Genomic DNA, 25917 nt, shown 5'->3' with positions numbered 1-25917 from the left:
GAAACGGAGTCCCGTCCGTGACGGGACAGCGCGAGGGAGCAGCACTCCTGAGCCCGTGCACCCCAGTGTGCCTCAGCGCGCTCTCGTGCGGGCGGAGGAACTGTTCCCTCCGTGGGGCTCCCGGCGCGGCCCCACCCACACGGGATCACCGGGCCCTCAGACCGCTGGGGTGGTGCGCAGAAGGGGGCGGGGCGGGTTATGTAAGCGAGGCCGCCGCGGTGCCCGCTGGGAGCTGTAGTCGCGAGGGCGTACCGCCTGCCACGCTCACCCTTTGGGGCCACGCCACGTCCCCCGCCCCTCTGGCGCGGGGGACTCTGGGTATTGTAGTCCGTAGGCTGGGCCGGGCCGCCCGCCGCCACCCCGCCGGGACTACCGCTCCCGGCGTGCCCCGCGCGCGCAGGCGCAGGGCGCGGCGCTGCTCCCTGGTAAACAGAGCGGCGCGGCGGCGGCGGGGCCCGGGTCTCACAAAGGGGTGGCGGGCCGGGCTGGGCCGATGCGTGGCGGCGGAGCGGCTCAGACCCGGCGGCGGCGCTGCTGAGGCGGGCGCCCATGGCGGAGGCGGGCGGCGCCGCGGCGGCGCCGGACATCGACCCCGACTTCGAGCCACAGAGCCGGCCGCGCTCCTGTACCTGGCCGCTGCCGCGGCCTGAGCTGCCGGTGGCGCCGGCGGAGGCGGGCGGCGCGGCGGGCGCGGCGGAGGAGGGCGCAGGTGGCGCGGCGGCGGGGCCCGCGCGGGCCGAGGGGGCGCGGGCGGGCGGCGCGGCGGCGCGGAAGGGCGGCTCCCGGCGCAACGCCTGGGGCAACCAGTCCTACGCCGAGCTCATCAGCCAGGCCATCGAGAGCGCCCCCGAGAAGCGGCTCACGCTGGCGCAGATCTACGAGTGGATGGTCCGCTCCGTCCCCTACTTCAAGGACAAGGGCGACAGCAACAGCTCTGCCGGCTGGAAGGTGCGCGACGGGCCGGGGCGGGAGGGACGGGCCTGGCCTTCGGCGGGGCGCCCGCGGTGTGCCGGGGACGGGGCGGGCTGTGCGGCCAGGCGAGGAGCGGCTGCCTGAGGCACCTTCCCGCTCCCCTGCTGCTGAGCTGGTGCTGCCGCTTGCCTCGGCCTGCCGCCCTCCCCGCCGCGCAGCCCCGTGCTCACCTGTTGCTACTCGTCCCCAGCCAGGCTCTGCGCACTCGGCGTTGGTGCCAGCGCCTAATCCCCGCGCTGCAGCGCGGCGGTCTGGGGTTCAGCTCTGCTGAAAGCCGCTTGGCTGGCACAGGTTTGTCTGCCCGTGAGTGCGGGGTAGGGTCTTCTCAGACCCAGCCCGAGCTCCAGCGCAGTGCAGCTGGAGTAGAGAGGAGCGGGCTTCTCTGGGTGGGTGGTTACGGCATGGCCTTGTAAGGCTGCTCCTTGTGCCTTTTGTGTTTGGAAAGTTTTCCAGGAAAGGAGCGAGGGTCAGTTAAAACGCCATAGCTAAGCTGCTGCGCAAGACAAATCATCGGTTGAAGGGTTTTTAAATACAAGGCTGTGGTTCTTTGTCACCTGATTGTGCTAAAGCTCAATATAAATAACTGTTTCATAGAAGGCATTCTTGGCTTTCAAGAGGCTCCCTTTAAAAAGGGTGCTGTGTCCCAGAGCAGGGCTGGTGCTGCAGCTGTGCAGGGACTGGGGACCTCTGCTGTAGTTTGGAAAAGAGAAAGCAACATACTGCTTCAAAGTCTCAATGTTGTCTTCAACTCTCGCTCTGGAAATAGGCACGTGCAAAGTTCTGTTAAAAGAGCTAAACTCCATTTCCGTCCTCTGCAGGTGGCAGCCTGGTGTTCCCATTCTCTTTAGTCAAACGAACTCCAGCAAAGAGAAGGGGACATGTGAGAGCTGGCTTGCGAAATAGTCCCTCAGGCTGTCCTGATATATCGCGGTGGATGCCACCATGACTGGAGTCTAAAGAGTGTGATCTATTGCACTCGCTGCAGACTAGAATTACACTTAACGCCACACTCTTGTTTGCAGTGTACCTTGCTGTTTGCAATATTGGTTAGCAGTTTGTCCATGCTGCAGTTCTGTGGCAGCTTGAGCCAGTGCGGTTTGGGGCTTCCATGACTCCAGCCACACGTTCCTCTGCCTGTGTGACCAAGCAGTAAGTCAGCACAGAGAGTTAATTTTGGGGGGGGGGGGGAAAAGATAGCTTTTTCTGGTAGGTTAGCTTTCAGCTGTCTCAGCTCTCTGAAGTGGCACACCATGTGGTTGCATGAGTGCGAATGTTTGCTTGAGAGATGGTAGGAACGTGGCAAGAGGGACACAGTTGTCACAGCTTACACTGGCACAGGCTGATACAAAACTTTTCACCTTTCCCATTTATCTGGCTCACTGACAGTTCCCAGAGAGTGCACGTAGTTTGACTAAAATTGACTTCTTCCCCCCCCCCCCCCCCCCCTTGTGCAGGTCGAATCCTCCTTATTAAGTTCTGACTTAGAAAATACACCCAAGCACTGTCCCTTCTCTTCAGAAGATTTGGTGGTCTCACTGGAAGATAGTTCTTGCTTCCTCAGGCTAGGCGTGCTGTCCTGGTCCTCCTGCTGCACATTATTTTGGCAGACGGTTTATGGAACTGGTGCATTTTCTCTTGAGGATGCGTCTGTATCTGTTTGGCAGTAGTGCCTGAGACTAAAGTTCAGTGTGGCTTCTGAAATGCATCCCTAGATACCGTGGGGAAGGTAGACTATAGTGAAGTGTCCTGCCGGACTGGATGCTGGAATTAGGTAGACTTCTGGCTTGATTCAGTATGGCTGTTCTTTTGTTATATTCATTCATGTGTAACGGGACTGTCAGTCTTTGGTTTTACTGTGTTTTAATCACGTATCACTTTTGGGAAACATACAGTTGGATTTAACTTGCAGAAAGGCAGAGATGAGAATTTGTGCACATATGAGGGTTGAGGTCCCTGCTCAGACACTGTTGCTGTTCTGTGATGGCTTTTCAGTGTGAAATTTGTTTGTAGTTTTTCAGCCTGGGAATGGGCTAACTCAGGCTGGCTTTAGTAGGGGAAGAGAATAGAAACTTCTTGCCAGGAAAGATGAGGGAGGGCAGAACGACAGCAGCTGTGGTGGGAATCAGCCTGCCTTATGATTAGGGCAGTTTAAAATCCTTGAATTCAACCAGCAAACAGAAAACCGTGATAGAAATACAGTTGAAACTGTTTAAATGCCAGGGGAAATTCTCATAAAAACTTGTTTTCATTTTTAACAAATATTGTCAAAGTTTGGGTTGGTATGTAGGGGGTATGCGGTTAATCTTACGTGCCCAGGAGAGGCAAAGGGGGCTGTGGTATATCCTCTCTGCTCCATTTTCTTCCCTGCTCTCTCTCTCAAATCCTGTTGACAGGGCTTGGCAGGATGTGTGCCCCATCACATGTGACCACAGAGCTCTGACTTCTAGTCTTGCTTTCTGTTAACACAGAGTTGTATAGATTTGCAAGAGGTTTTGCTTGTTTTGCTTACTTTAGTCTATTTGCATCAAGGTGCATTAGATGAAGGTTAGACATTTACAGTTTTAAAGATGTGGAATCAATCAAATCAGTTCAATTTGATTTTGTAGACTTAGAGTAAATTTAATAGGTGCATGTTTTATATTTAAGACAAACTGAATAAACAAAAGATGCCTCTTCAGTTGAGGAATGGACCTGCCTGGTTTTTTGTTTTCACTGTTCCTTGTTATTTTTAGAGCTGTGAAGCTCTACTTGCATCTTTTTTTTTAATTTGTAAAGTAAAAGAAAAACTTCTTGAGTTGTCTTAGCTTTACTGATTTCAGTTTTGAACTGAATGAGTTTGGGTGAAGGAAATTAATGTGGAGCTGCTGCTAAATGTTGATACAGCATTTTGATGCCTGTTAAGATAAAACTACAGCTCCTAGAGTTCTGGTATTTCTGTGTTGTTTGGGCAGAGCCATACTGATAATATGTCCTATTTGTATGTAGTGTAGTTCTAATAGAGAATTTTAAATGGGAAATTAAAATAAATGTGTCTTGAAAGACTTTTTTTTTTTAATCTACTCTAGTTAATATAAACCCCATAAATTCATGGTTGCTTCATAATTACTTTACAGCTGTCCTACTCCACTATACAATTGGGGGAAATACAGCTGTTACAGACTGCCAGGGTGTAACCTATGTGAAATCCGGAAGAATCTGTGTTTTCGAGGAAGGTGGTGTTTGCTGTTCTTGAACCGCTTCAAGCGCTTTGTAAAGGACAGATTTGCTGGGTGTGCAGTCTGTCCTTTCTCTGCAGTAATTCAGCTGAAGTTAAGAATTAACCAGCCTGAAAGGCAGAAGTGTCCTTGCAGGGGTGTGTCGCAGGGCTTTGTAATCTTCCTCTCAGTGCTCTGCAAGCTGCTCTGTGGATAAGAGGATAGTTCCTTCTGGCTTTGAGATTACTTGGGGGAGAAGGTGTTGAGGGTTTTGAATAAAGTAGAAGTGCATAAACCCCGCTGAAGCAGTTTGCACTAGTTGTTGCATTTCTCACATCCATGAGTATGAGCAAGTTTGACACAGTGAGGAGCAACGTTAGACTAGTCTTTCTCAGTGAAACATTCTGTGTATTCTCCCATAGCTGTTGTTTTTCCCTTTCTAGGAATAGAATGAGCTTTAAAACCATGCTTTTCACCCTCCAAAGACACTTCACTGAAGCAAAAATCTGGCATTTCCTATATGTGCAATGTAAAGGAAAGGACAAATGATTCTGCAGTATTGCATTAGTTACAGGAGGCTGAAGTCACACCTCTGCATTCTGGTACTTTGCATTCACTTTGATTCAAATGTGTACATGTATATACACATACATATGTGCAACAACTCAAATAGCTGTATTACAAATTAAAAATTACCAAGCATTCTGCTTGTCTGAAACAGAAGGTGTCATCCACCTGGAAACTCAGCTAGCTCTTAATCTTTATTACAGTGGGCAGCACTTTACTTTCAACCCTTCCATTTCATGCCTGTGTTATATGCATATTGCCCGTAGTTGATGTTAACTGTTGACCAGATGGATCAGGAGACCTGGCTGAGGGCTCTAAGGTGCTTCCTTGCATGTACCCTGCAATTCAGTTTATGATGATTGAGTGACTTCACTGGCTTCCAGTGCCATAGTGCTGGCTCTGAAGGTCCCTGGCCTCTCCCAGAGCCGAGGATGTCTGACCTCCTGGCACAGCATGCACAGAGCTCCCTCAGGTTGGAGCAGCTGCTCATCCTGTGGCCCTCCGAAGCTCTTCCATGAAAGGCCAGCAGACAAAAGCAACCCTGTCCATCTTCTGGACTATTTCTGCTGTGCTGCAGCTGATAAGTTCTGCCAGGTTATCCTTACGCCTTGCAAATAAATTCCAGTTCAGTATACAAAATTATGTGAACGCTTGTTTTGGTAAAGGTGGAAAGTTTGTTGGCGTGCTGACCAATTGTTCAGCCAGCTTTTGGGTTTTTTCTGTAGTCAGATCTACAAAAAAGTAATGGTCGGTTCCTAAAATAGTCACATTATCTGTTTGCTTATATCCGTCTGGACTGTACTGGAGTGTTCCTGTATCCTTGAAGACTTTTTGGCTCAGACTTGTCAGAATCGTAGCTTCTTAACATGGACAGATAAGGGCCCAAATCACTGTCAGGAGAGCTTTCCTTAATTTCATAAAGAAACCCTTTATCTGGAAAGGAACATCTGGTGGGAACGCTTTACACAGGTTTGCTTTTGACTTTTGGTAATGGTAACTTCAAGATGATGGTTTGAGAAGACATTAAAAATATTTCCCTGTCTTTGCTCACTGAGGCATAACTGACTTGATGCCATAAAGCAAAAGGAAACATAAAACTTAAACTCAGCATCTTAGCTCTGAGCAAAGTATAATTCTGCCCAACCTTCAGCCTGGTGCAAGTTTGTGCATAGGGGAGGCTCAGTCTAGAGTCTGAGTCTCTCTCTGCTGCACAGAGCCATCGACCTCAGTCTGTGAAGAATCATAGAATCATAGAGTAGTTCGGGTTGGAAGGGACCTCTAAAGGTCATCTAGTCCAACCCCCCTGCTGTGGGCAGGGACATCTTCCACTAGATCAGGTTGCTCAGAGCCCCGTCCAACCTGACCTGGAATGTTTCCAGGGATGGGGCATCCACCACCTCTCTGGGCAACCTGTGCCAGTGTTTCACCACCCTCAGCGGAAAAAATTTCTTCCTTATATCTAGTCTAAATCTACCCTCTTTTAGTTTAAAGCCATTCCCCCTTGTCCTGTCACAACAGTCCCTGCTAAAAAGTCTGCCCCCATCTTTTTTATAAGCCCCCTTTAAGTACTGACAGGCTGCAATAAGGTCTCCCCGAAGCCTTCTCTTCTCTAGGCTGAACAACCCCAACTCTGAGTCTCAGCCTTTCTTCATAGGAGAGGTGTTCCATCCCCCTGAGCATTTTCGTGGCCCTTTTCTGGACCCGCTCCAACAGGTCCGTGTCTTTCTTATGCTGAGGGCTCCAGAGCTGGACGCAGTACTGCAGGTGGGGTCTCACCAGAGCAGAGCAGAGGGGCAGAATCCCCTCCCTCGACCTGCTGGCCACGCTGCTTTGGATGCAGCCCAGGATACGGTTGGCCTTCTGGGCTGCGAGTGCACATTGCTGGCTCATGTCCAGTTTTTCATCCACCAGTACCCCCAAGTCCTTCTGAATCCCTTCATCCCCCAGCCTGTATTGATACCAGGGGTTGCCCTGACCCAGGTGCAGGACCTTGCACTTGGCCTTGTTAAACCTCATGAGGTTCACACAGGCCCACTTCTCGAGCTTGTCCAGGTCCCTCTGGATGGCATCCCGTCCCTCTGGCGTGTCGACCGCACCACTCAGCTTGGTGTCATCAAAGAAGAAAGACGGCTACTTTCTGTTGACCATGCTGAGAAAGCCCATAGTGTTTACTCCTAAGTTCACGTGCCTGAAATTCTACAATTACCCGTTAAACCCTCTGATACTAAAAATGAATTGTGTGTTCTAAATTGAATCGGAATAGTGATGTCATTGCTGTCATCGTTGGTACTTAATTTAAGTCCAGTTAATCTTTAGTGGTGGTGTAGGTGCTGCTTTCTATTAAGTTGAGATTATTTTGTTTTCTTGGAAGTTGCTGCCCTGCAAGGGGAGGAAGGGTCTGGCTGTTTGAATCCAGAGTAGCTGGGGGTGGGTGGAAACTACTGGACTATTGCCATTACCTCGTATGCCCCCAAATGCATTCATGTGTTGTTAGCAATGTGCGTAGTCCTGGCAGCAGGGAGATGTTCTCTGTCCCAGCTGCTGACAACCTATCTGGCTTTCCTTAAAGCGGGGGGGGAAGATAACAAACAGAAGTTGAACGACGGTTGTTCAGAGGCTGTAGTGAAGAGTCTGGCATGGAAACCTGAGGAGCACGGGTAGCTTTTGTCCATCAGTGTTTCTTTTAACAGAGTCTTTTACCTTTTAATCCCATTAGTCCTTAAATGGTCTGGCCACAGCAAGTAGTCTGGCCTCGGTGAGGGCCCGGTGAGGATGGAGGAAGGCAGCTGGGCATGGCAGGGTGTTGTGGACGGGAGGACAGTGAAGTGCTGGGTGTGGAAAATGAGGCCAGTGGCAGTGCATAGGAGCAGGACAATGGTGTGAGTATGGGGTCACCAGGTGTCCTATTTTTCAGGTGGGATAAAATGTATTGATGAGTGGTCAACCATGGTGAGGGCCCACCATTGCAGTGTAGTGACATACACTTAGCCCTTGTTAAAGTGACATTAACAGCTCCTTCTCCCAAACAAGGTGTAATGTCCTGAATAAGTATGGAAGTGCAAGATTTATTTTTTTGTTTGAAGCCTTGTAGAGTGTAGTTGTAGTAGTTTCCCCCTCAAAAGTGGGGGAATGCTTGTCTTCTGGCAAAAGTCCATCTGACCGTGGATGTGGTCAGATGCCAGTGAAATTACCTGAAGATTTTGCTGCTACTCTTTCCTGATCCCTGCCAGTTTGTTCTGGGAAGCTGCTTTGCTGAAAGATTATTCCTCGCAGCATGGCTTAATTTTCCAGGCAGTCCTCGAAGAAGGCTGCTCCTGGGCTGCTGGTATTACTTGTTCCAACAAGTTTCTTCTGCTCTATCTAATCCTGAACAGCTTTTGTTGTATATGCCTGCCTGTCTTGGTAAACTTGTAAATTGCCTTGGTCTTTGTTTTTTAGAGAGCTAGGCTTTTCTTCTTCTGGGCTTCCATTGAAAGATTACAGAAAGGAAAATGTTCTTCCTAAGATACAGCTCCCTGTCTGCCAAGCTTGACGTCTGTGCTCACGTGTGCCATCTGGAAGGGGATCGCTGGGGAAATGTTTTAGCTCCCTGGCTCTGGAGCAGTTGTTTACTCACTAGCGTGTAACTTTGCAAAATCTCTGCAATGAAGACTTTTTCCTGAAGTCTTTGGAGCCAAGTGGCTGGGTGAGTGCTGAGACAGGCACTGACAAATGCAGCAGGCGGGGTGTTCTGCCCTTGCAGCCTCCCAAGAATGATAATTTGGCCCAATTATAGGCCTGGCTTTGGAACATGGCCCTGCACTGGGATGTGACCATGTTCTTTGTATGCCTCTGAGGCAGTGAGAGTGTATTACAGGCAGCTGCAGTGATTGTGTATCTTTTTTTTTTTCCTATCACTCATTCTTGAGAGAGGCTTTTTGTTAAGAAATCTGGTGCCTCTGTGGTTTGTAGTAGAAACTTGATGTTTCCTGGGAGAATGGCCCTGGTGCTAGGGAGCAGTGACTGAAAATCCAGGCAAATGTGGGCAAGCACAAAATTTTCAAGGATAGCTACTGTTTCTTGTGTCTTTCTTGGCATAGTTTGTGCTTGGCCCTGAGCACTCTGCTAGCACAGTTCATGCATGGACGACCTCCTCCGGGCACGGCACGAGCCTCCTTCTGCTCTTGTCACATCGGTGCTTAGAAGAAAGTACATCACAGGAGGGTGAGTTTAAGCTTGGTTTTAGTATGAGGAACCTTAAAGTCTGAACAAACCATCCTGAATGTTCTGACCTGCTCTGAGTAAAACTTCAGTTTTATGGTAGATAACCTCAGTCTTACCTATAAAGCCGTATAGTCCCCTGGAAAGGCTGTCACTGGCATTCTGTCTTCTGTATGACCCACTTGTGCATTTTCCATTGTATCTTGGTGTCTATGGCAGTTGTCCAGAAGGCTGACCAGGCAGGATAATTGCTTGGTTGTGCTGCCACCTCCTGTGGCTAATTCCCAATCCTGAGACCGAAGCAGTGTTCGGTGCTGGGCAGGGTCCACAGCGACACTGGTGCTGGTGTGGGGGCAGGCCTGGTATAATGGTGAGGAGTGTTCCTGTCCTTTAAATAGGGCTAGGAGATTTTATCAAAGAAGATTTAATGTTGTGGTAACTGAGATTTGGGAAATAGTTTGTGTATGCGGCTAGCCATGCTTCTGTGGCTGGTCCATATATCTTAGCTTGTACGCACAGTGGTTGGGACCTAGTGAATGGTCCACCCTTCAGTGTACAATAAATGTCTCTAGTCAAACTTTAATTTTTTGCATAATATCTGTCATTAATTTCAGAATGGTATTGTCTGAATGTGGTTTACAGGAATCACCTTTCATCTGTGATGGATTAAAGACACAGACTGGCATTTTTTTCACCACAATACTTCACATACAGCCATAAGAACCTCTATAAGATATCTGAATAAACAGCAATAACCACCCCTAACTAGTTGTTGAAGAGTCCCTAAGGATTTGAAGGATTCCTGCTTGTGTCTCTTCCTTCAGGTCATGCTTCCTTATGGTCAAAGATGTTGCAGAGCCAAGACCTTGTGTGGATTGCAGGTGCTCAGACCAGCTGGGATCCTCCTGCACTGCTGAAGTTGAACATCTAAAAAGTTAATGTCATCTCTATGTTTCTGGTTTGAGTTGCTTAACATTGAGAAAGGAAATACGTCAGGGTTGCCTGGGTGACTGAACTCCATCATTTCCTCTCCTGTCAGGTTTGACCTGGAGTTCTGTGATTATTTTAGCATAGCTGATTTGTCCCTCACTTTCTCAATGAAATTGGAGGGTGCCCTCTATATGTTAGGTGTATTAAATCATTCTGGCAGATGTATTCTTGTGCTGGGGAGCGTGCAGTATGCAAGTGTGAATCTCTTGTGCTGTCTCATAGCACCGAGGCTGGTAGGTGCGTCGGTTCAGTTGTATTTTGGGACTCTCTGGACTTGAGTCTCCAGTATGCAGGCGAGCTCAGTCATACAGGTGTGTTATGGCTCTGGTTGCTGCAGCTGCAGTGGTGAGCTGCCTCACAAAGTCTTCAGGTGAGGTGTGAAAGTGTAATTTAGGCATTGCAGTTTTGACAGCAGTTAACCCTAATGTAAGAAGTGTTCTGGTTTTTTTCCTCTGCCTCCAACCACACATTCTGTTCTCTTCATTAGTTTTTGGTGCTTGACCCCACAGTGAGGTAGTTCAAAAAAACAGGCAGAGATAAGAGGCAGGAAAAGTAATTTTCAAGGAAGGATAGGGCTGCTTTTCGGTTGGGTTAGCTCTCTGAACCAGCTCGTAGGGTTACAGATGCTTGTGTTACGGGAGGAGGAGAGTTTGAAGATGAGGAAGGAAGGAGCGGTACAGCAGTTACCTGTTTCTACAGCTATTAGCTGTTATGTCAGTTTAGCAGTAATATGTAAAAGCACTTTGAGACTGACTCATAAAAGGTACCAGGCTTCGCATATCTGTTCATGTGAATCCCAGCATTATTCCAAGGTGTCTTATTTCAAGCTGCTTTTCAGCCAAAAAACTAGAAAACTAGTTTGTCACTTATGATACCCAAAGTGGTGCTAATTTTCTTGAGGTTTCAGTGTTACTGAAATGCTTGCACCAGTGCAGAAACACTTGCACCAGTGCAGTGTGCTTTTGCTGACACAGGAATTAAAACCACGCTATAGCCATGTATGAGAAGAAAACAGAGTATAGTTAGTTGTGAAATTTTGAAATCCTGAATCTATTGGTTTAAAAGTTCCATTTTAGTAAATGGAGCTAAAAAATGGGTGGTTATGAGACTCCAAATGTATACTGTGTGTACAAGCTACTGGGTCATTCCTTACGGGACTCATGATGGGTGTCATCATGAGTTCACAGATTACTTTCAGGAGAATAAATGAAGAATTAGTGACAACCTAGTGGTTCCTACTGCTGCAGCAGTATGCATTCAAAGTCATGCACATTTACCTGGGAAAAGGGGGGGGGGATTCTTTGGAAATGAAAGCAGCAGCCTTCCAGGAGAAATGGTACCAGTCTGAATTACTTTTTTTGAGACTTGAAGGAAAAGAAAGCTTTATTTAGAGAAGATGCTAGGCAGGGGTGTTGTGTAGCTATTACTGTGAACAACTCAAATAATAAAACTATGTAAGAGCACTGACTGACACATGTTTCATCAGGCCCTGGCTTCACAGTAACCCTTGGGGTGCTCTCTGAGTAAGAGCGTATGTATCCTTTGATACTGATCACAACAAGTAGCCAGTCTTCTCCAAGTCCTCAACAGCCAAAGGTTAAAATGAAAGCTAATGCAGAATGATTCTCACATCTCCTTCCCTCTCCATGAAAACTTTGCCTGTATTGTTTATCTACATCTGCTTTGTTCTAGGATAGTACTTTCGGTGAGGTGGCCAAAATTAGCATGGTGAGGACTTGTCTGAGAGGAAAAGGGTGGGGTGAGGGAAAGCAGCAGGCAGGAAAGAACTGTGTTCAGAGGTGGTGGAAAAGGATGATAAAAGCACGGTTAACCTTGTTCAGAATTAAGAGGGGATGCATGAAAGCTGAAGGCTGCTATATAGCTTTTAGTTTATATGAAAAAGATGTTGCTCTTGGACCGTTGTTATGCTACTAGTGTAACACCTTTTAATGATCATAGAATCATTAAGGGTGGAAAAGACCTCTAAGATCATTGAGTCCAACTGTCAACCCAACACCACCATGTCCCTAAGCACCTCATCTACATGTCTTTTAAATACTTCCAGGGATGGGGACTCAACCACTTCCCTGGGCAGCCTGTTCCAATGTTTCACCACTCTTTCAGTAAAGAAATTTTTCCTTACATCCAATCTAAACCTCCCCTGCCGCAACTTGAGGCCATTTCCTCTTGTCCTATCACTTGTTACTTGGGAGAAGAGACCGACACCCACCTCGCTACAACCTCCTTTCAGGGAGTTGTAGAGAGCGATGAGGTCTCCCCTCAGCCTCCTTTTCTCCAGGCTGAACAACCCCAGTTTCCCCAGCTGCTCCTCATAAGACTTGTTCTCCAGACCCCTCACCAGCCTCGTTGCCCTTCTCTGGACACGCTCTAGCACCTCGATGTCCTTCTTGTAGTGAGGGGCCCAAAACTGAACACAGTATTCGAGGTGCGGCCTCACCAGTGCCGAGTACAGGGGCACGATCACTTCCCTGCTCCTGCTGGCCACACTATTTCTGATACAGGCCAGGATGCCATTGGCCTTCTTGGCCGCCTGGGCACACTGCCGGCTCATGTTCAGCCGGCTGTCGACCAGCATCCCCAGGTCCTTTTCCGCCAGGCAGCTTTCCAGCCACTCTTCCCCAAGCCTGTAGCGCTGCATGGGGTTGTTGTGGCTGAAGTGCAGGAGCCGGCACTTGGCCTTGTTGAACCTCATACAGTTGGCCTCGGCCCATCGATCCAGCCTGTCCAGGTCCCTCTGCAGAGCCTTCCTACCCTCGAGCAGATCAACACTCCCGCCCAACTTGGTGTCGTCTGCAAACTTACTGAGGGTGCACTCGATCCCCTCATCCAGATCATCAATAAAGATATTGAACAAGACCAGCCCCAGTACTGAGCCCTGGGGAACACCGCTCGTGACCGGCCACTAACTGGATTTAACTCCATTCGCCATAATGTGATGTGTAATTTGACCATCTGAACAAATTAAATGCAAATATCAAACAAATGCATGACACGGACCTCAAAGGGGAGTTTATGGAGGATCTGCTCAAACAATGAGATTATTGCTTGCTGATTCTAAAATACCAAGGAGTTTATCAGTTGCAGGATGGAAATTCAGTTTGATGATGGTGTACAGATATGTTAGCTTACAGTTTCCAACAAAGCGAAACCAAAAGAACGGAGTTGGGAGAGGCAAGGAATGTGTGCCTTGCCAAATGGAAAGATGGGAGAGGCTAAAACTGGTATGTACTGTGTGGGAGCGCACTATCCACTGAAGATCTTACCCCATTAGAAACACACAGAGGAAAGCGTACTGCCTCCTTGCAGAGTGAGGCTGGCAGGCTCCAGGATTACTAGGACTCTTGTTCCACAAAGTTTCTCTTGTTTCTCTGGTTTTGGGATGAAGATGGTAATGAGTGTACTGAATTAGAAGTGTTTTGCCATTTCTCTTCACCCAGTCTATTTGATTCACTGTTAATGCTGTGCTCGAATCCGTCTGAAAGCTAGCCATATAAAAATTAAAAACTTCAGCAAGGTTTATGCTGGCTAATGGGGTTGGCAGGAGGGTGGGAGCAGCATTAGCTCAAATTCAGTTAGGCTCATGTTCAAGTTGCAAGCTGTATTTGGGAATTTGCTTACTTGCTCTGTGATATGCTTAGTTTTTGCAGATTCTGTATGGTCTTGAAAAGTTCTTTTGTGTTAGTATTTTGCTGGTTGGAAGCTGCTAGTTGTCATGGTAGTTTTACCCTTGGTGCTGCAGTGAGACATGGTACTGCTTGCTAGTGCTGTCAAGCATGTTTGAGCAGAAATAGCATTTTTTTTATGGGTAGGTCTTTGTTATAACTTCCTTCTCTGGATACTGTCTGAATGCGTTTATGCTTGTGAGGTTTCTAGGTGGGAGGTGTGTCAACTGTCAGGTCCTCTTACCTTGTTTTTTTTTTTCTAGAACTCTATTAGACATAACCTGTCCCTGCACAGCAAGTTCATTAAAGTCCATAATGAAGCCACAGGGAAGAGCTCTTGGTGGATGCTCAATCCTGAGGGTGGTAAAAGTGGAAAAGCACCAAGAAGAAGAGCTGCCTCCATGGACAACAGCAGCAAACTCGCAAAAGTCAGAGGTAAAGCATCCAAAAAGAAGCCTCCTCTCCAATCTGCTCCAGAATCCACTGCTGACAGTCCTGGCTCCCAATTCCCTAAGTGGCCTGGGAGCCCGTCCGCAAGAAGCAATGAGGACTCTGATGTGTGGAACACCTTCCGGCCTCGAACCAGTTCCAATGCAAGCACCATTAGTGCCAGGCTTTCTCCTATCCTGACGGAGCAGGATGACCTCCACGATGAAGAGCTGCTTCCTTCTCTAGTGTACTCCAGTGCATCCAGCAATGTTCCACCAACTGTGACTGAGGAGCTTGAACTCATTGATGGGTTAAATTTGATGTCTCCCAGCTCATCTGTGTTATCTACCCAGCAATCTGCCTCAAGTGGTCAGATCCAGAGAGATTCCAGCTTTTCTTTGCGGAGCCCGAATGCAGCTGGTCAGACCACTACTTTCAGCAATTCCCTGTTTAACCCTGTTGATATCTCGCTGCAAAGTTCTGTCAGCCATTTCTCTGCCCCTCAGACCTTGGAAGCTCTTCTGACACCCAGCTCTCCGCCTCCAAGGGATGTTATGATGACTCAGGTGGATCCAGTTCTGCCACAGACTGGTAACAGGATGAGCAGCCGAACTCTTCTGCTTCTAGGTGGACAAGCTGCCCAGAGTAAGATGAGCTCTGGCAATGCACGAGCAAAGCCTACAGAGCAGCAGGCAGAACCAGTCAGTGCCAGTGTTTTGCCATCAACCCTTCCCATAGTAACATCTCCTCAAAACACTGCCAGCATCACCAGTTTGAAGGCTCCAGTTTCTGCAACAACTGCCCAGTCGGTCCATCTGGGCAGTCCACTGCTTCTTTCTTCTGCTAGTCCTGCTCCCTTGGGATTGAACCAGGACAGGCTGCCCATTGACCTGGACGTTGACATGTACATGGAGAACCTTGAATGTGATATGGATTACATAATCAACAGTGAACTCATGGATGGAGAAGGACTGGACTTTAATTTTGAACCCATTCTGTCTACTCCCAGCTATCCCAGCACTTCACAGGCCTCCAACCATACCTGGGTACCAAGTTAACTTCAGGAGCACAAAAAGGTAGGTGTAGTTATGTCAAAAGCTGCAGCTCTATAGTGGGAACAGCCCTGTTTGGGATGGTTCCTGTGCCCAGCTCTGCAGCAGTTAAAGATACCTCTTTGGAAATGCAGGTGCTCTTTGAGTAAAAAGCTTCTGGGAGAGCCGCATTCCCTTTTAGAAGGAGAAAAAGCTGTGTAAAGGTAGGTAGATTAACTTACCAGGTAGTAAACTCCTTTAATGGAGTTAGAGGAGCAACCTGAATGAAACTCCTGTTGTCTCTCATTACCAAAGATGACTGTGTTACAGGACATCGGTCTCTGCCATGCAATGCCTATAGCTCTGAAGTTGACATGAGAGCATATGCTGATTCCATAAATAAAGACATGATCCTATATATACAGAACGGTTGAACTGAGCCAAGCACATGCTGTGTTTCTGTCCAGGTGGTTATTACCCTTGCAAAATTTTCTAGTATGTGTAATTGCAAAGCGTGTCTGTGTCATGACTGCCTGCTTTGCCCTGTGTGTAGCAGGACACAATTGCTCTCAGTTGTCAGACCTTCTGCCCTTCCCTTATCTGGGATAGTGTCTGTAAAGTCTGGTAAGCTGGTTCATCAGCATTAACTACTGAATTGCTTATGTACCCATTACTGGAATGGGAAACAGGAGGATATGCAGTGTGGATGGAGATGGCAAAGCTGCCTCTTCAGCTATCTTTCATATTTGCACAAAAATTTCTAGAGTCAGTTTGGCAAATAGTGTATATGAGAACAAGAGTTAGAAATGTCTTATTCTCTGAGGGTGTGACACCCCGATTTGAAGTTCTTTAACCACTGAGGCGGTTGAAGAATTAGAAATGGAGCTGAAGGCATAATTCACACTTGGAGCTCAGCTAACAGAAAATGGACAGTTTCTTTTATGGACTGGAGCATAGGCTGGATATTGGTTGGAAAGTGGAAGCCTTGCCAAGAATATTTCCCGTTTAGGAGGCAGATATGGTATTTTTTAATGTTGTAAATTCAACCCCTAATACTGGCCAGCTGATCAGGCAGAAGTAAGGGCAAATTGCAGATACTGCTTCAGTTGTGGGAAGCCCTTGAGCTTCAAAATGATGGAGACTGTGAAATTATCGTGTAATTGACCTCAATACTCTTTCCTAGGCACCTGAGTAACCTGGAGATAGTTTGGACTAGGTGACCTCTGGAGGCCCATTTCAACCTAAATTTTCTGGTGATTTCTGCTGCTGTTCATGCCGGAGACCAGCTATTAATTTAAATATTTTTCTGCTCTGCCCCAGTACAGTCATTCTAGACAAGCGTCTTCAGTCTAGACAAAGTGAAATACTGTCCTTTGAGCTGGTGGTACTTAAACCCTGTAAACATATTGATACACCACTATATATTGACTTTTTAAACACAATTTAACTCCCTCTTATTCCAAGTCCCACCACACTGCTTAGGATTTAATTTATTAGTAACGTTCTTCTGTCTGTACTTAACAGATCTCTTTTTACTGTAGAGAGAGGGAGGATCAGTCAAGCTTTTCTGTTTCATTATGAGGCTTTTTATAGCTTTGTGCATTTGTTAACTGTGCTCTGCTGAACTACTGAGTGGCTGTCTTAAATTTAATATCCTAACTTCAGGTGGAATATGGCAACTCGGTTTTGGTTTCAAAGACAAATTTGGTTGACAAAAATTGGCATCCTTCATCCATGTTAGGACTGTTTGCAAGTTAGTGACATAGGCTGTGGCCTTTCGAGCAGTTTCCACTGGATACTGTTCTGAGCTTTTGTGGGTTTTTTTTCATGCCATGCTAGGGCAGGCCATCATATTTGGGGAATATGTGACTTTGCAGGGGTGAAATGTGTTTCACAGGAGTGTTTTCAAAATATATGCAAGCTGTCTTGCAGTCCTGGATGCATTAATTACCTGGGCTGGATAGATAAGACCTCTGTCTACAGAATACCAGGCACAGATTTTTTTAAGAGTGTAAAGCGGAGAAGCTGAGAGAATGTTTATCAAAGGGTAGGGTCTGGTACTGGTGAAGATGTGGCTATAATCAAATGCTTGAGAGGGAGAACATGAGCTCTTAACAGCATGGTTATGTTCTTCCATATTATTATTCCATACTTAGCATGTGAATTGCTTAATCAAAACAGAGGAGCTATCTGATGTTAAAAACCCTGGATTTGCTTTGTTCCATGCATGAAGTTGAAGTGATACTTTCTGGGAAATATGCTGAACATGGGCTCACTAAGAAAGGAGTGAGATCTGGAATAAGTTCTGAACCAGTGTTGTGTTTCAGCAGAAAGCATAGTTCCTACGTGCCTCTCGGTGAACAATTCTTAACAGCAGTACTGCACTTGGAGGAGAAATGACACCCTGTTAAGTGTGCTTTGTTTCAAGCTTTTTATTCTGTCCTTAGATCATATTTGCTTTTTCTGAGCTTTGCAAAGCTTTTCAGCTTTGCCCGTATCCTGGAATCCATGGAGTGGGATGAAGGGGAGCTTCTTCCCCAAAGGAGAGCAAGTATTGTGTAAAACGCTGCCAAGACAGAGATGTGGGTCATGTTTCTAAGAAAGGGGGAACAGGGTGTGCGTGGAGAGAAATAGGAGTGTTCCTGGAGGCCAGGAAGGACCCTGGGAAAAGAAGACAGAATGTTTTCTCAAATTTATGAGTTCCAAAATCAAGCGAGCTGCAGACATCAGTGTGTGTGAGGAGGTCAAGATTGTGTCATTTCTCCCTTCTCTGAATCTGTTACTGCAGTGAGTTGTTAGGGTCCCTGTTCAGAAATCACTGTTCAGGGAAAGCATGGCTGCCACTATATATTGTTCCAGTGTGCCAGGCTTTTTTCCTTTCATATGCTTTCTATGAATGTGTCTTTTCCATGTTAAATTCACATTGGCAAAAGCTACTCTAAGTGATTGCTAACCTAAAGCTGTCTTTCTGAGTAGTTACTGTGGGCTTAACCTGTAGCCTTCTGGGTCAGTTATGGGTTTAACGCCAAGCAAAAACTGTTATCAATAAATACCAGTGATCATACTCTGTGATTTGAATGGCCAGAATGAAACTGGAGCAATATTTCTCTTTGTAGGCAAGAGAAGATCTTTAGGAATAAGTACTTAGTCTCTCTGCAGCACTTAGGAAGACACAAGCTAGTTGATGTTACCCATGGTGCTCAAAGCTGACATGACTTTATGCCCTTCTTGCAAGTTAAATGCTAAAGAGCTGGTCCACAGCTTCACCAGGAGTCTGTTTGAACCCTGTGTCTCTTTACTTGGAGATTAGTGATCAAACACTGAAACTTTGCCTCTGCCCAGCAGCAATGCAACACCCACAAACCTAGCTATTAGCTGCAGAGGAAGAAAGTCAATGTGTGAATACTTTCCTTGACTAGGAAAAATATAAATTCTACAATTTCTGCTGCTGTTGTCTGGTGGCTGTGGCTCACTTAGTTGTAAGCCTGCCATTCACTGGTTAAGGCACTGGATATGCAAGCCATACAGAGTGACTTATGGGACCCTTGGTGAGCAAGGTCATGGAAAAAGCATAGCCATGGCTGGAATTAGACCATGGCATGCAGGTGCTCGATCACGGGCAACTGCTCTTGCCTTCAACACTTAATGCAGGTGTCTTCCATTCTGGTCATGGGAAGTGTGGGTGGCCACTCAGTGGTCTCTGAGCAGCTCAGGGACTTTGGGCTTGCTCATCTACCTCTGTTATGTATTTCTGCAAGCCAGTAGGAGGGATAACTGGGAATAGAATTACCTCTTTTGTTCAGTGGTACAGTTTGTGCCTTACTGACAAATGTAAAGTCCATCCACTCTTCTGGTAGACATCAGTTGTAGATGTCTTTAGTTGTTCAGTTAGACTCCCTATAGCTTCATAGCCTGGAGACCTCTTTATCCCTTGCCCAGCTTGGTCTGGACTCATGGTTTTCTTGCTGTGCTCTAATTCCCTTTGGTCCAAATGCTGTATTTTTGTCTACCAGAACATTAGTAAATAAATAAACCCATCAACTTACAGTTTCCCAAAGTAGCCTGTTGCTCTGGCTTCTGTTTTAAGTTACTGTCTTTTCTTGTTCAGGGCTGATTCACTCTTGTAGCTTCTTTCTCTTTCCACAAGTTTATTTCGCGCTTACTATTACTGAATACAACTGATTGGATGCCCTACATTTATCTTGCTATTCTGCCTTCCAAAGTGGATCATAGACCTATAGTGGAGGTTTTATGTCAGTGTCTTAAGTCTGCTTAGACCTATTCCAAGGCTTGTTTGAACGAGTTGTGGCAGCTTCGTTGAGGTGAGACAGAAGACTTGAGAAGGGATCTTTAGACTTGCAGGGGAATGAGATATCTAGAAATGTTTAATTACTTCTAGGTAGATACAGGATTTCTTTAAGTGGGTGAGCATAAACAGTTTTAGTGTGTGATCTCTAAAAATCCCTTTTTTAGTCTTTTCCCTACCAATTGATATTTGTGGTTGCATAAGGTGATGAGTAATTTTCCTCTTCCTTGCTGCTTTCCTGCAATGCTTCTGGTGTTAGCCAAGTCCTTCTTTAAACTCCTTATCTTGCAGAGCTTTGGTGCCGTCAGCTTACAGGAGGAGTGCTTACTTTTGACCTTTGTGCTTTTGTTTTGTCTTTCTGTCTCAATTGTATTCTGAAGCTTGGAGCTGAGCAGTTGTATCTTTCACTTGACTCTCCGTTGATCAAGGTCTCTTGTGATCTGTGTTTGTTCCTTGCTGGAAGTTGGCATCCTTTGAGCAGCAGGGGCTGGTTGATAGTAATTAACTCCTTATCTATGTATCCAGGATTCCCACTGAAGCAGAGATCTAACCATTCACTCTATTTTTCTTCTTCCTAGTGTCCTTCAGGTTTTGAACATCGGGTTCTGACTTCACTTCCCACACCTGGCAGAGAAAAGAATGGAGCACGTTGGATTCGGTTTCCCTGCACACCATGCCTTGGGCAGAAGGGGCTGCCCGCCTGGGAAGAAGGGGCAACCTGCGTCTGGCTGCAACAGGAAGAATTTAAAAATAATAATCCTGTTATGTTCCATGGCTATTCCTACAAACCTGACCCTGCCTTGGACCATCTGGAGAAACCCTGAGCTGTACATGTCCAAAGAGGAGCCCTGGTAAAAACCTCGGCCAGAAGACTCTGTGCCGGGCAATAGCATTTTCCCATGTGAAGAGTTGGGTTTGCTGGAGGAATCTCTCAATGGCTATCCTCTCTCTGCTATGGCAGAAAGTCTCCCAGTGCCTCGGACTGGTGGAGGGCTGGCTCTGCTCTCACTTGGCTTGCTCTCTGGGGTAAAGTAGTTGGACGTTTTCATTAAGCCACCATATGTGCACTTGGTATCCCACAGACTTGCAGAGGAATTGGAAGGAGCTTGTTGGTGGAAGCCCTGTGGGGAAAAGGGTGTGCTATTTCAGGGGTTGGTTTCAGTGGTTTCAGCGTGCCCATCTCCAGAGCACCCCTCATCGTTCTGCAGGGAAGGGTGGTGGTCGTGGTGTAGAAGGCTTCCTCTTGTCCACCTGAGTGGAGCAGGAGGACATTGAGTTTTTCACTGTGCCAACTGAGCCCCATTGAATCAGAAGCATGTTTTGAGAAGTCCCTATGCTGTTCTCAGCACTTTCCTGATACACCAGGCTGCTGTAAAATAAGCACAGGTGCTAATAGCTGTTTCTGGGACATAAAACCATCATTTTGGGTTTGTTTCTGATCTGTCTTGCTACAGCAGAGAAATGGAAAGCCTGGGTGTGGCCTTAACAGAGCCCTGGTTGCTTTTCAGAAGGGCATTTTCTATAGATGAAATATTTTTTTACTAATCTGGGAACTTTCTACAGTGACTACAAAGCCAATGTTAAGTGTGTCCCCATTAGGTGTATTAGGCATCTCTCCCTCTGAGAAGGTACCAGTGACAGACTTCTTTTTCAGAGCTGTATTAGGAACAAATGCATTTGATGTTTGATAATGTATATGATTAAGGGGAAAGAATTGGCAGGTCCCCGTGGTTTCAAACCACCTTGGGGAAGAGTTGTACATTATTGTAATCTATATGTAAAAGTAGCTGCAAATGACATAGAAGCTTTTCTAAACCTTTTTAAATATATATTATATATTTTAATTGAAAATGAGATTATTGGATAAAAAAAAAAATTGCTGCATCTGTCCCCTTGATACCAGATAACACTACAGCATGGGAGGGGACAGGCCTAAGGCATTTTGAGCCAAGAAGCTGAAAATGTCATTGGAAAAGTGGGAAGGGCACCACAGCGTAACTAGGGAATGGCTGCTCTCCCCAGAATAGGCGGAAGGTGCCAGCATGGCATTGGCATTCAGCCACAGCTACTCAGTCTCTTTCCTTGACTGGGCACTCCCGCCAAGCCAAGAGCACGATGTTAGGGAATGCTAATCATTAACAGCGCACTCATTCTCAGCTAATCCCTTAAGTAGCTGGACTGCAGCTGATACATAGGACAGATTCCCTTGTCTGCTAAGAAGATGGTATGGACGGGATTGTGCTAGATCTGCTGATGCTCTGGGTAGTCCTTATGGAGGGCATGATCAGTTGTATTTGGTAGCTCGCTTTTTGGTTTCAGAAGATTTTTGTTTTCTTGCTGAAGTTTCTGCTGCTGCTGGGGAACTTGAAGCCTGTAGGCACATCCTTGGGGATGTGCCTGGGATCCTGCCCTGTCTCTTTGTTCTTGCAGGACAGAAGCTAGGAGTCAAGAGGTTAGTTCAGAGCATTAGCTGCCATGTTCCTGTCACCTTTTCAGTGTTTGCAGTGGCAGGATCTGTGGGAGGCCTGGTGCTTTCATGGTGTTCTGGTACGCTTAGTCTGGCAGAAAGTCTATCCAGTCCTTTCTGAAGGTGGCAGTGGCTTCTGTTCAGGTGGTTTGTATCATGCAGTGCAATGAGCCATACTGTTCTGCCACCTTGTCTGCTCTGTTTTCATGGGTTTCATTTCATTTTCATTTGAGTAGAGATTGGAACGGGAGTGGTTTCTCTGGTTACCTGCAACAAGGAGTCTTCAACAGTCTTATCTTTCGCATACTCTGCCATCAGAGCCTTTGAATAGTTTGATAACCTTTACTTTGAAGGCTGTCTCCATGGCAGACCTCGTGGTGATAGGTTTCAAATTTATCCACAATCTGCATGTCTGGCCACACCTCACTGTAACAACCAACCAACCAAAAAGGCAGATCCCAGAGAGCTGGGATCCCAGATCTTGCAGACTTGAGTCAGGGAGGTACGTTCTCATTACAGTTAGTTCATTACACAAATGGATAGATATCCTTTCCACAAACACCTGATGGCATGTGCTGCACATAAGAATCGGCCATTCTGGGCTGCAGCTAATAGATCTGGTGGGATTTGTGTTATTTGGCACATAATATGCCACCTTGTCAGATTGGGCCCCGAGGGCAAATGAATCCCATGAATCTGCAGAGCAAGTTGACTGGCTGTCTGTGCTTCACAGCCATGTATCAAAGGACAAGACACTGGTGTGTGTGGTCATGTTATATGTGACTCTCTAGCTCATTTCTCATGAAAACGGAGCCCAAAGCAGTAGGAAGGACAATGTTAGTAACCAGTGCTTCAGACCTGCAAATCCATGGTGAGCCGTTTCTGGCTGGGTTGGTCTGTGGGGAAGAAGTGCTGTCTTCAGGCTGGTCCAAGGTGTCCCCTAGGTGTGACAGTACTGGGGACCTGGCCTGATCTCTGGCTGCAGAGAGCCTGGCCCTGAGCAACTGGGGTAGCGCCCTGGGGAGATCTGACATACTCTCAGCTAGTACACGTCCTCACCCTGTTCCAGCTGAAGGAGCTGCAGCCCAGGTACACCAAGGCTCATCATGGTTGGTGCCCTACAGTGTGAGTTTGTAAGAGACCTGTCCTTTTATTAAGGAATAGAGCACCTATCTATTTTTTTCCATACTCCCAGGTCAGACTCCTGAGGAATTACCTGTCCTGGGGACAGCACTGGAGACAGGAGCACCTCTGGCTGGAGTCTTGCTGTACCAGTGTGCTGACAGTGACGTCTCTGTCTTGTGGCAGTCTGTGCAGGTGCTCTCTGTCTCCTCAACACAACGGGAGCTGGCAGTGGTTGAAGAAGCCTGAGAGTGCACTAGTGCTGAGGATGGTGTTCGGAAGACTAACGGTGCTCTGGGAGTGCTCGATAAACCATGAATGTAATGTTGCAGGCTCAAGCAGGCAACTTAGCTTCTCGTTTGTATGTGTAGCAGGATAGCTTGGATCATGGGCACGGAGGGCAGGGATGCAGAGAATTCAGGAGTTCTCCAGCCCCTTCTCAGATAACTTGCTTTTCATAAACCTTGAGCTTTTCTAGCCTGGGATATTTCCTCATAGGACACAGGAGACTGTAAAGTTCCTAAACTGCTGCTTGCTGAAAGGCTGTCCCTGGCAGGGGGTTGCTCAATACTTGTCCAGTTTTTTGTATTCTTACCCAAAGTGTTTGCTACTGACTGCTGCGGGATTCAGGATAGTGTCTTGGTGGATCTTTGTTCTACGTTAGCACCGCAGGCCCCATACTTGTGGACTAGTTTTTGCTCTAATGAAGGATTAGGCTGGGATTTCGAGAGCAGCTGTGAGCTGGGTGGGGAGGGAAGGGGCTGGCGACATGGCGAGTGATGCTCCTGGAGAAGTGCCTGAAGGGAGTGGGTAGGGGACTCTTGGTATGAAGCCTTATGCCTCCTTGTCCTCACTGAGGATCAAATGCCATCTTTCACAGTGTGAAGCCACCATGTAGCTCTGGGCCGCGAAGGATTTGGGTAATGGAGCCTAGTAGGAGGCAGACTTGTTGCTTTTATTTACACCTGGGTTTAGCAAATTGCTTGAGCCTTCTTTATAACTTGTGTATTTTACTATACTCCCAGCTTCCTGTGAGAGCTTGGAATATTGAAAGCTTCTTGGAGCCCTTAATTTTCCTTGTTGGTGTGTCTAAAAACATGTCATCGCCTACCCAGTGCTGCTTTAAAAACAGCAGTCAAATCATCCTGGTAAGTGAGAGGAATGAAAGCAGTGGGACCGTTCCAGAGCCCGGGTGTATTCATAAACGAGGCTCATACTAGAAGCAAGTAGCACTAATCAGCTTTTCCAAAGGAAATGCCTAGAAAGCTTTTATGTAGATCATCATTTGTTAATTTTCTTACTTAGTTGCTTATTTATAGCCACACTCAAATGCTTCAGGGCTAGCCTTGCTCCAGGAATGAGAAACCTGTGTCTGGTGCCTTGGGAGTGGTGTCCTGGACTGTCACCAAAATAATGTGCAAGTTTGGACCCATTATCAAAAAAACCCACAACAGATCAATCAACTCTGGGACATGAGCATGAACAGGGATAGCTTAGGGTTTGCCTCAGTTGCATGTCTAATGAAAAATGTGTTCTAATTAATGTGGAGAAAAGCAAGCAAGTAGTCGATGGAAAACAACCTCTGATGGAATCAAAATCGCATCTAATATCGTGGTGTAAAGCAGGGAGAAGAGGCAGCTGAAGGTGAAAGAGCTGATGGCGTTGCATTTATGGTTCTCTGGCTAAGGCAGCATTATGGTGTGTGGTAGAAGGGGATGTTCGCAGCTGGTGCTGTGGTGCTCAGTGTGGTGCTACCCTGTGGTGCTCCCCAAGGTGTCTTGAGAGGTTTGGCTACGTAGAAGGTAGGTCACTTCTCCTGAAAGGAGCCGCCTTCATAAGGCAATGGAGGTGGTTCTGTGAAATGATGCTTCCAGCACAGTGGAGTCTTCACCTGGTGCAATCCCAGAAAGGGTTTCTGTATTGCTAGCACAGACGTCTGCTGCACACAGGGCAGGCACCACTAGCTGACAGTTTCCACCCCATCCCCTCTGCACTCTTTCACCCATTTCTCACAATAAATTTTTTTACGTAATAAATCTCTGCTTTTGTTTGCTCTCTGTAGCAGTGTAACTTCTGAACCATTACAGGCTCTTTGTTACCATCTGTGCTAGCAAGACTGTAGAATGTGCTAGACTAGGGGGGAATGTTTGACAAATAAAAACCTGTAATCCTCTGTTCTGCGTCTCATGCGGTTTGTTCTGTTTCCCTGGTGAGGACCAGTTATTTTTTCCTTGCCCTTGGCTTCTTTCCTCTGCCCTCCTCACCTGTTAGGGCAACCCCTCGGTGACATGCCCCTTAGCTGGCCAGAGGTGGAAGGGTTGCAGTGAGACAGCCCACAAAGGCTCCAGCGTGCTCTGCAGTGTGTGGAGCCCCTTGTTACAACTTGCCAGCAGTGTGTGGGGACCCATGGGGTTGCCATGCCCTAAAACTGACCCTGGGGAGTTTTAACTTCTGCAGGACTAGAGTCATCCTAGCCCCTTCATTCCTTGCCCTTCTAGACCTAAGGGCAGAAGATGACTGTTCATTTTATATAGCTACATTCAAACATCTTTGAGTGTCAGCAACTCTACCAGTTAGCTCTAGGAATAGAGAGAAGGATTTGCTGCTACTCTCTTCTTTCAGCCACGCTATCCGCAAGCAGATGCTGACACTCAATCAGGACAGATGAGCATGTGAGTGAGCTTTTATCTTTGCTTGCATACCCCAAATCCTCCATCAGAAAAAGGAAGGTTGCTACAGCTGGGGAGCATTTTTGATATTAGAAGATAATGGCTTGGAGCTGCCCATCAAAGGGGACATGAATGGGCATGAGTGGAAGCCAGGAGCTGGTCATTCCTTGGGACTGCTCAGAGGTGTGCAAGTGAGTAAGAGGCCTCTCTGGGCAGGAGAAGGCTTCAGCTAGGTACCTTAAGGGGTCCTTCCTTGACGTAAGGCGAGTAGGACTGCAGATACAGTC

At 47.0% G+C, this 25917-nt stretch overlaps 1 protein-coding gene across 1 annotated transcript; it reads left to right on the top strand.

The window, feature by feature from the left end:
• Nucleotides 1–549: 549 nt before the first annotated feature.
• On the top strand, nucleotides 550–25135 carry FOXO4 (forkhead box O4). Its single transcript, XM_076346839.1, has 3 exons — nucleotides 550–948; nucleotides 13870–15111; nucleotides 19951–25135. The coding sequence occupies exons 1-2, from the start codon at nucleotides 550–552 to the stop codon at nucleotides 15091–15093; spliced, it is 1623 nt and encodes a 540-aa protein (XP_076202954.1). The 3' UTR covers nucleotides 15094–15111; nucleotides 19951–25135.
• Nucleotides 25136–25917: the final 782 nt, after the last annotated feature.

This window comes from Aptenodytes patagonicus, chromosome 9 (genome assembly GCF_965638725.1).
Source record: "Aptenodytes patagonicus chromosome 9, bAptPat1.pri.cur, whole genome shotgun sequence".
Classification (NCBI taxonomy): domain Eukaryota; kingdom Metazoa; phylum Chordata; class Aves; order Sphenisciformes; family Spheniscidae; genus Aptenodytes; species Aptenodytes patagonicus.
The sequence above is the reverse complement of the archived record's forward strand: the minus strand, read 5'-3'. Positions and strand labels throughout refer to the sequence as shown.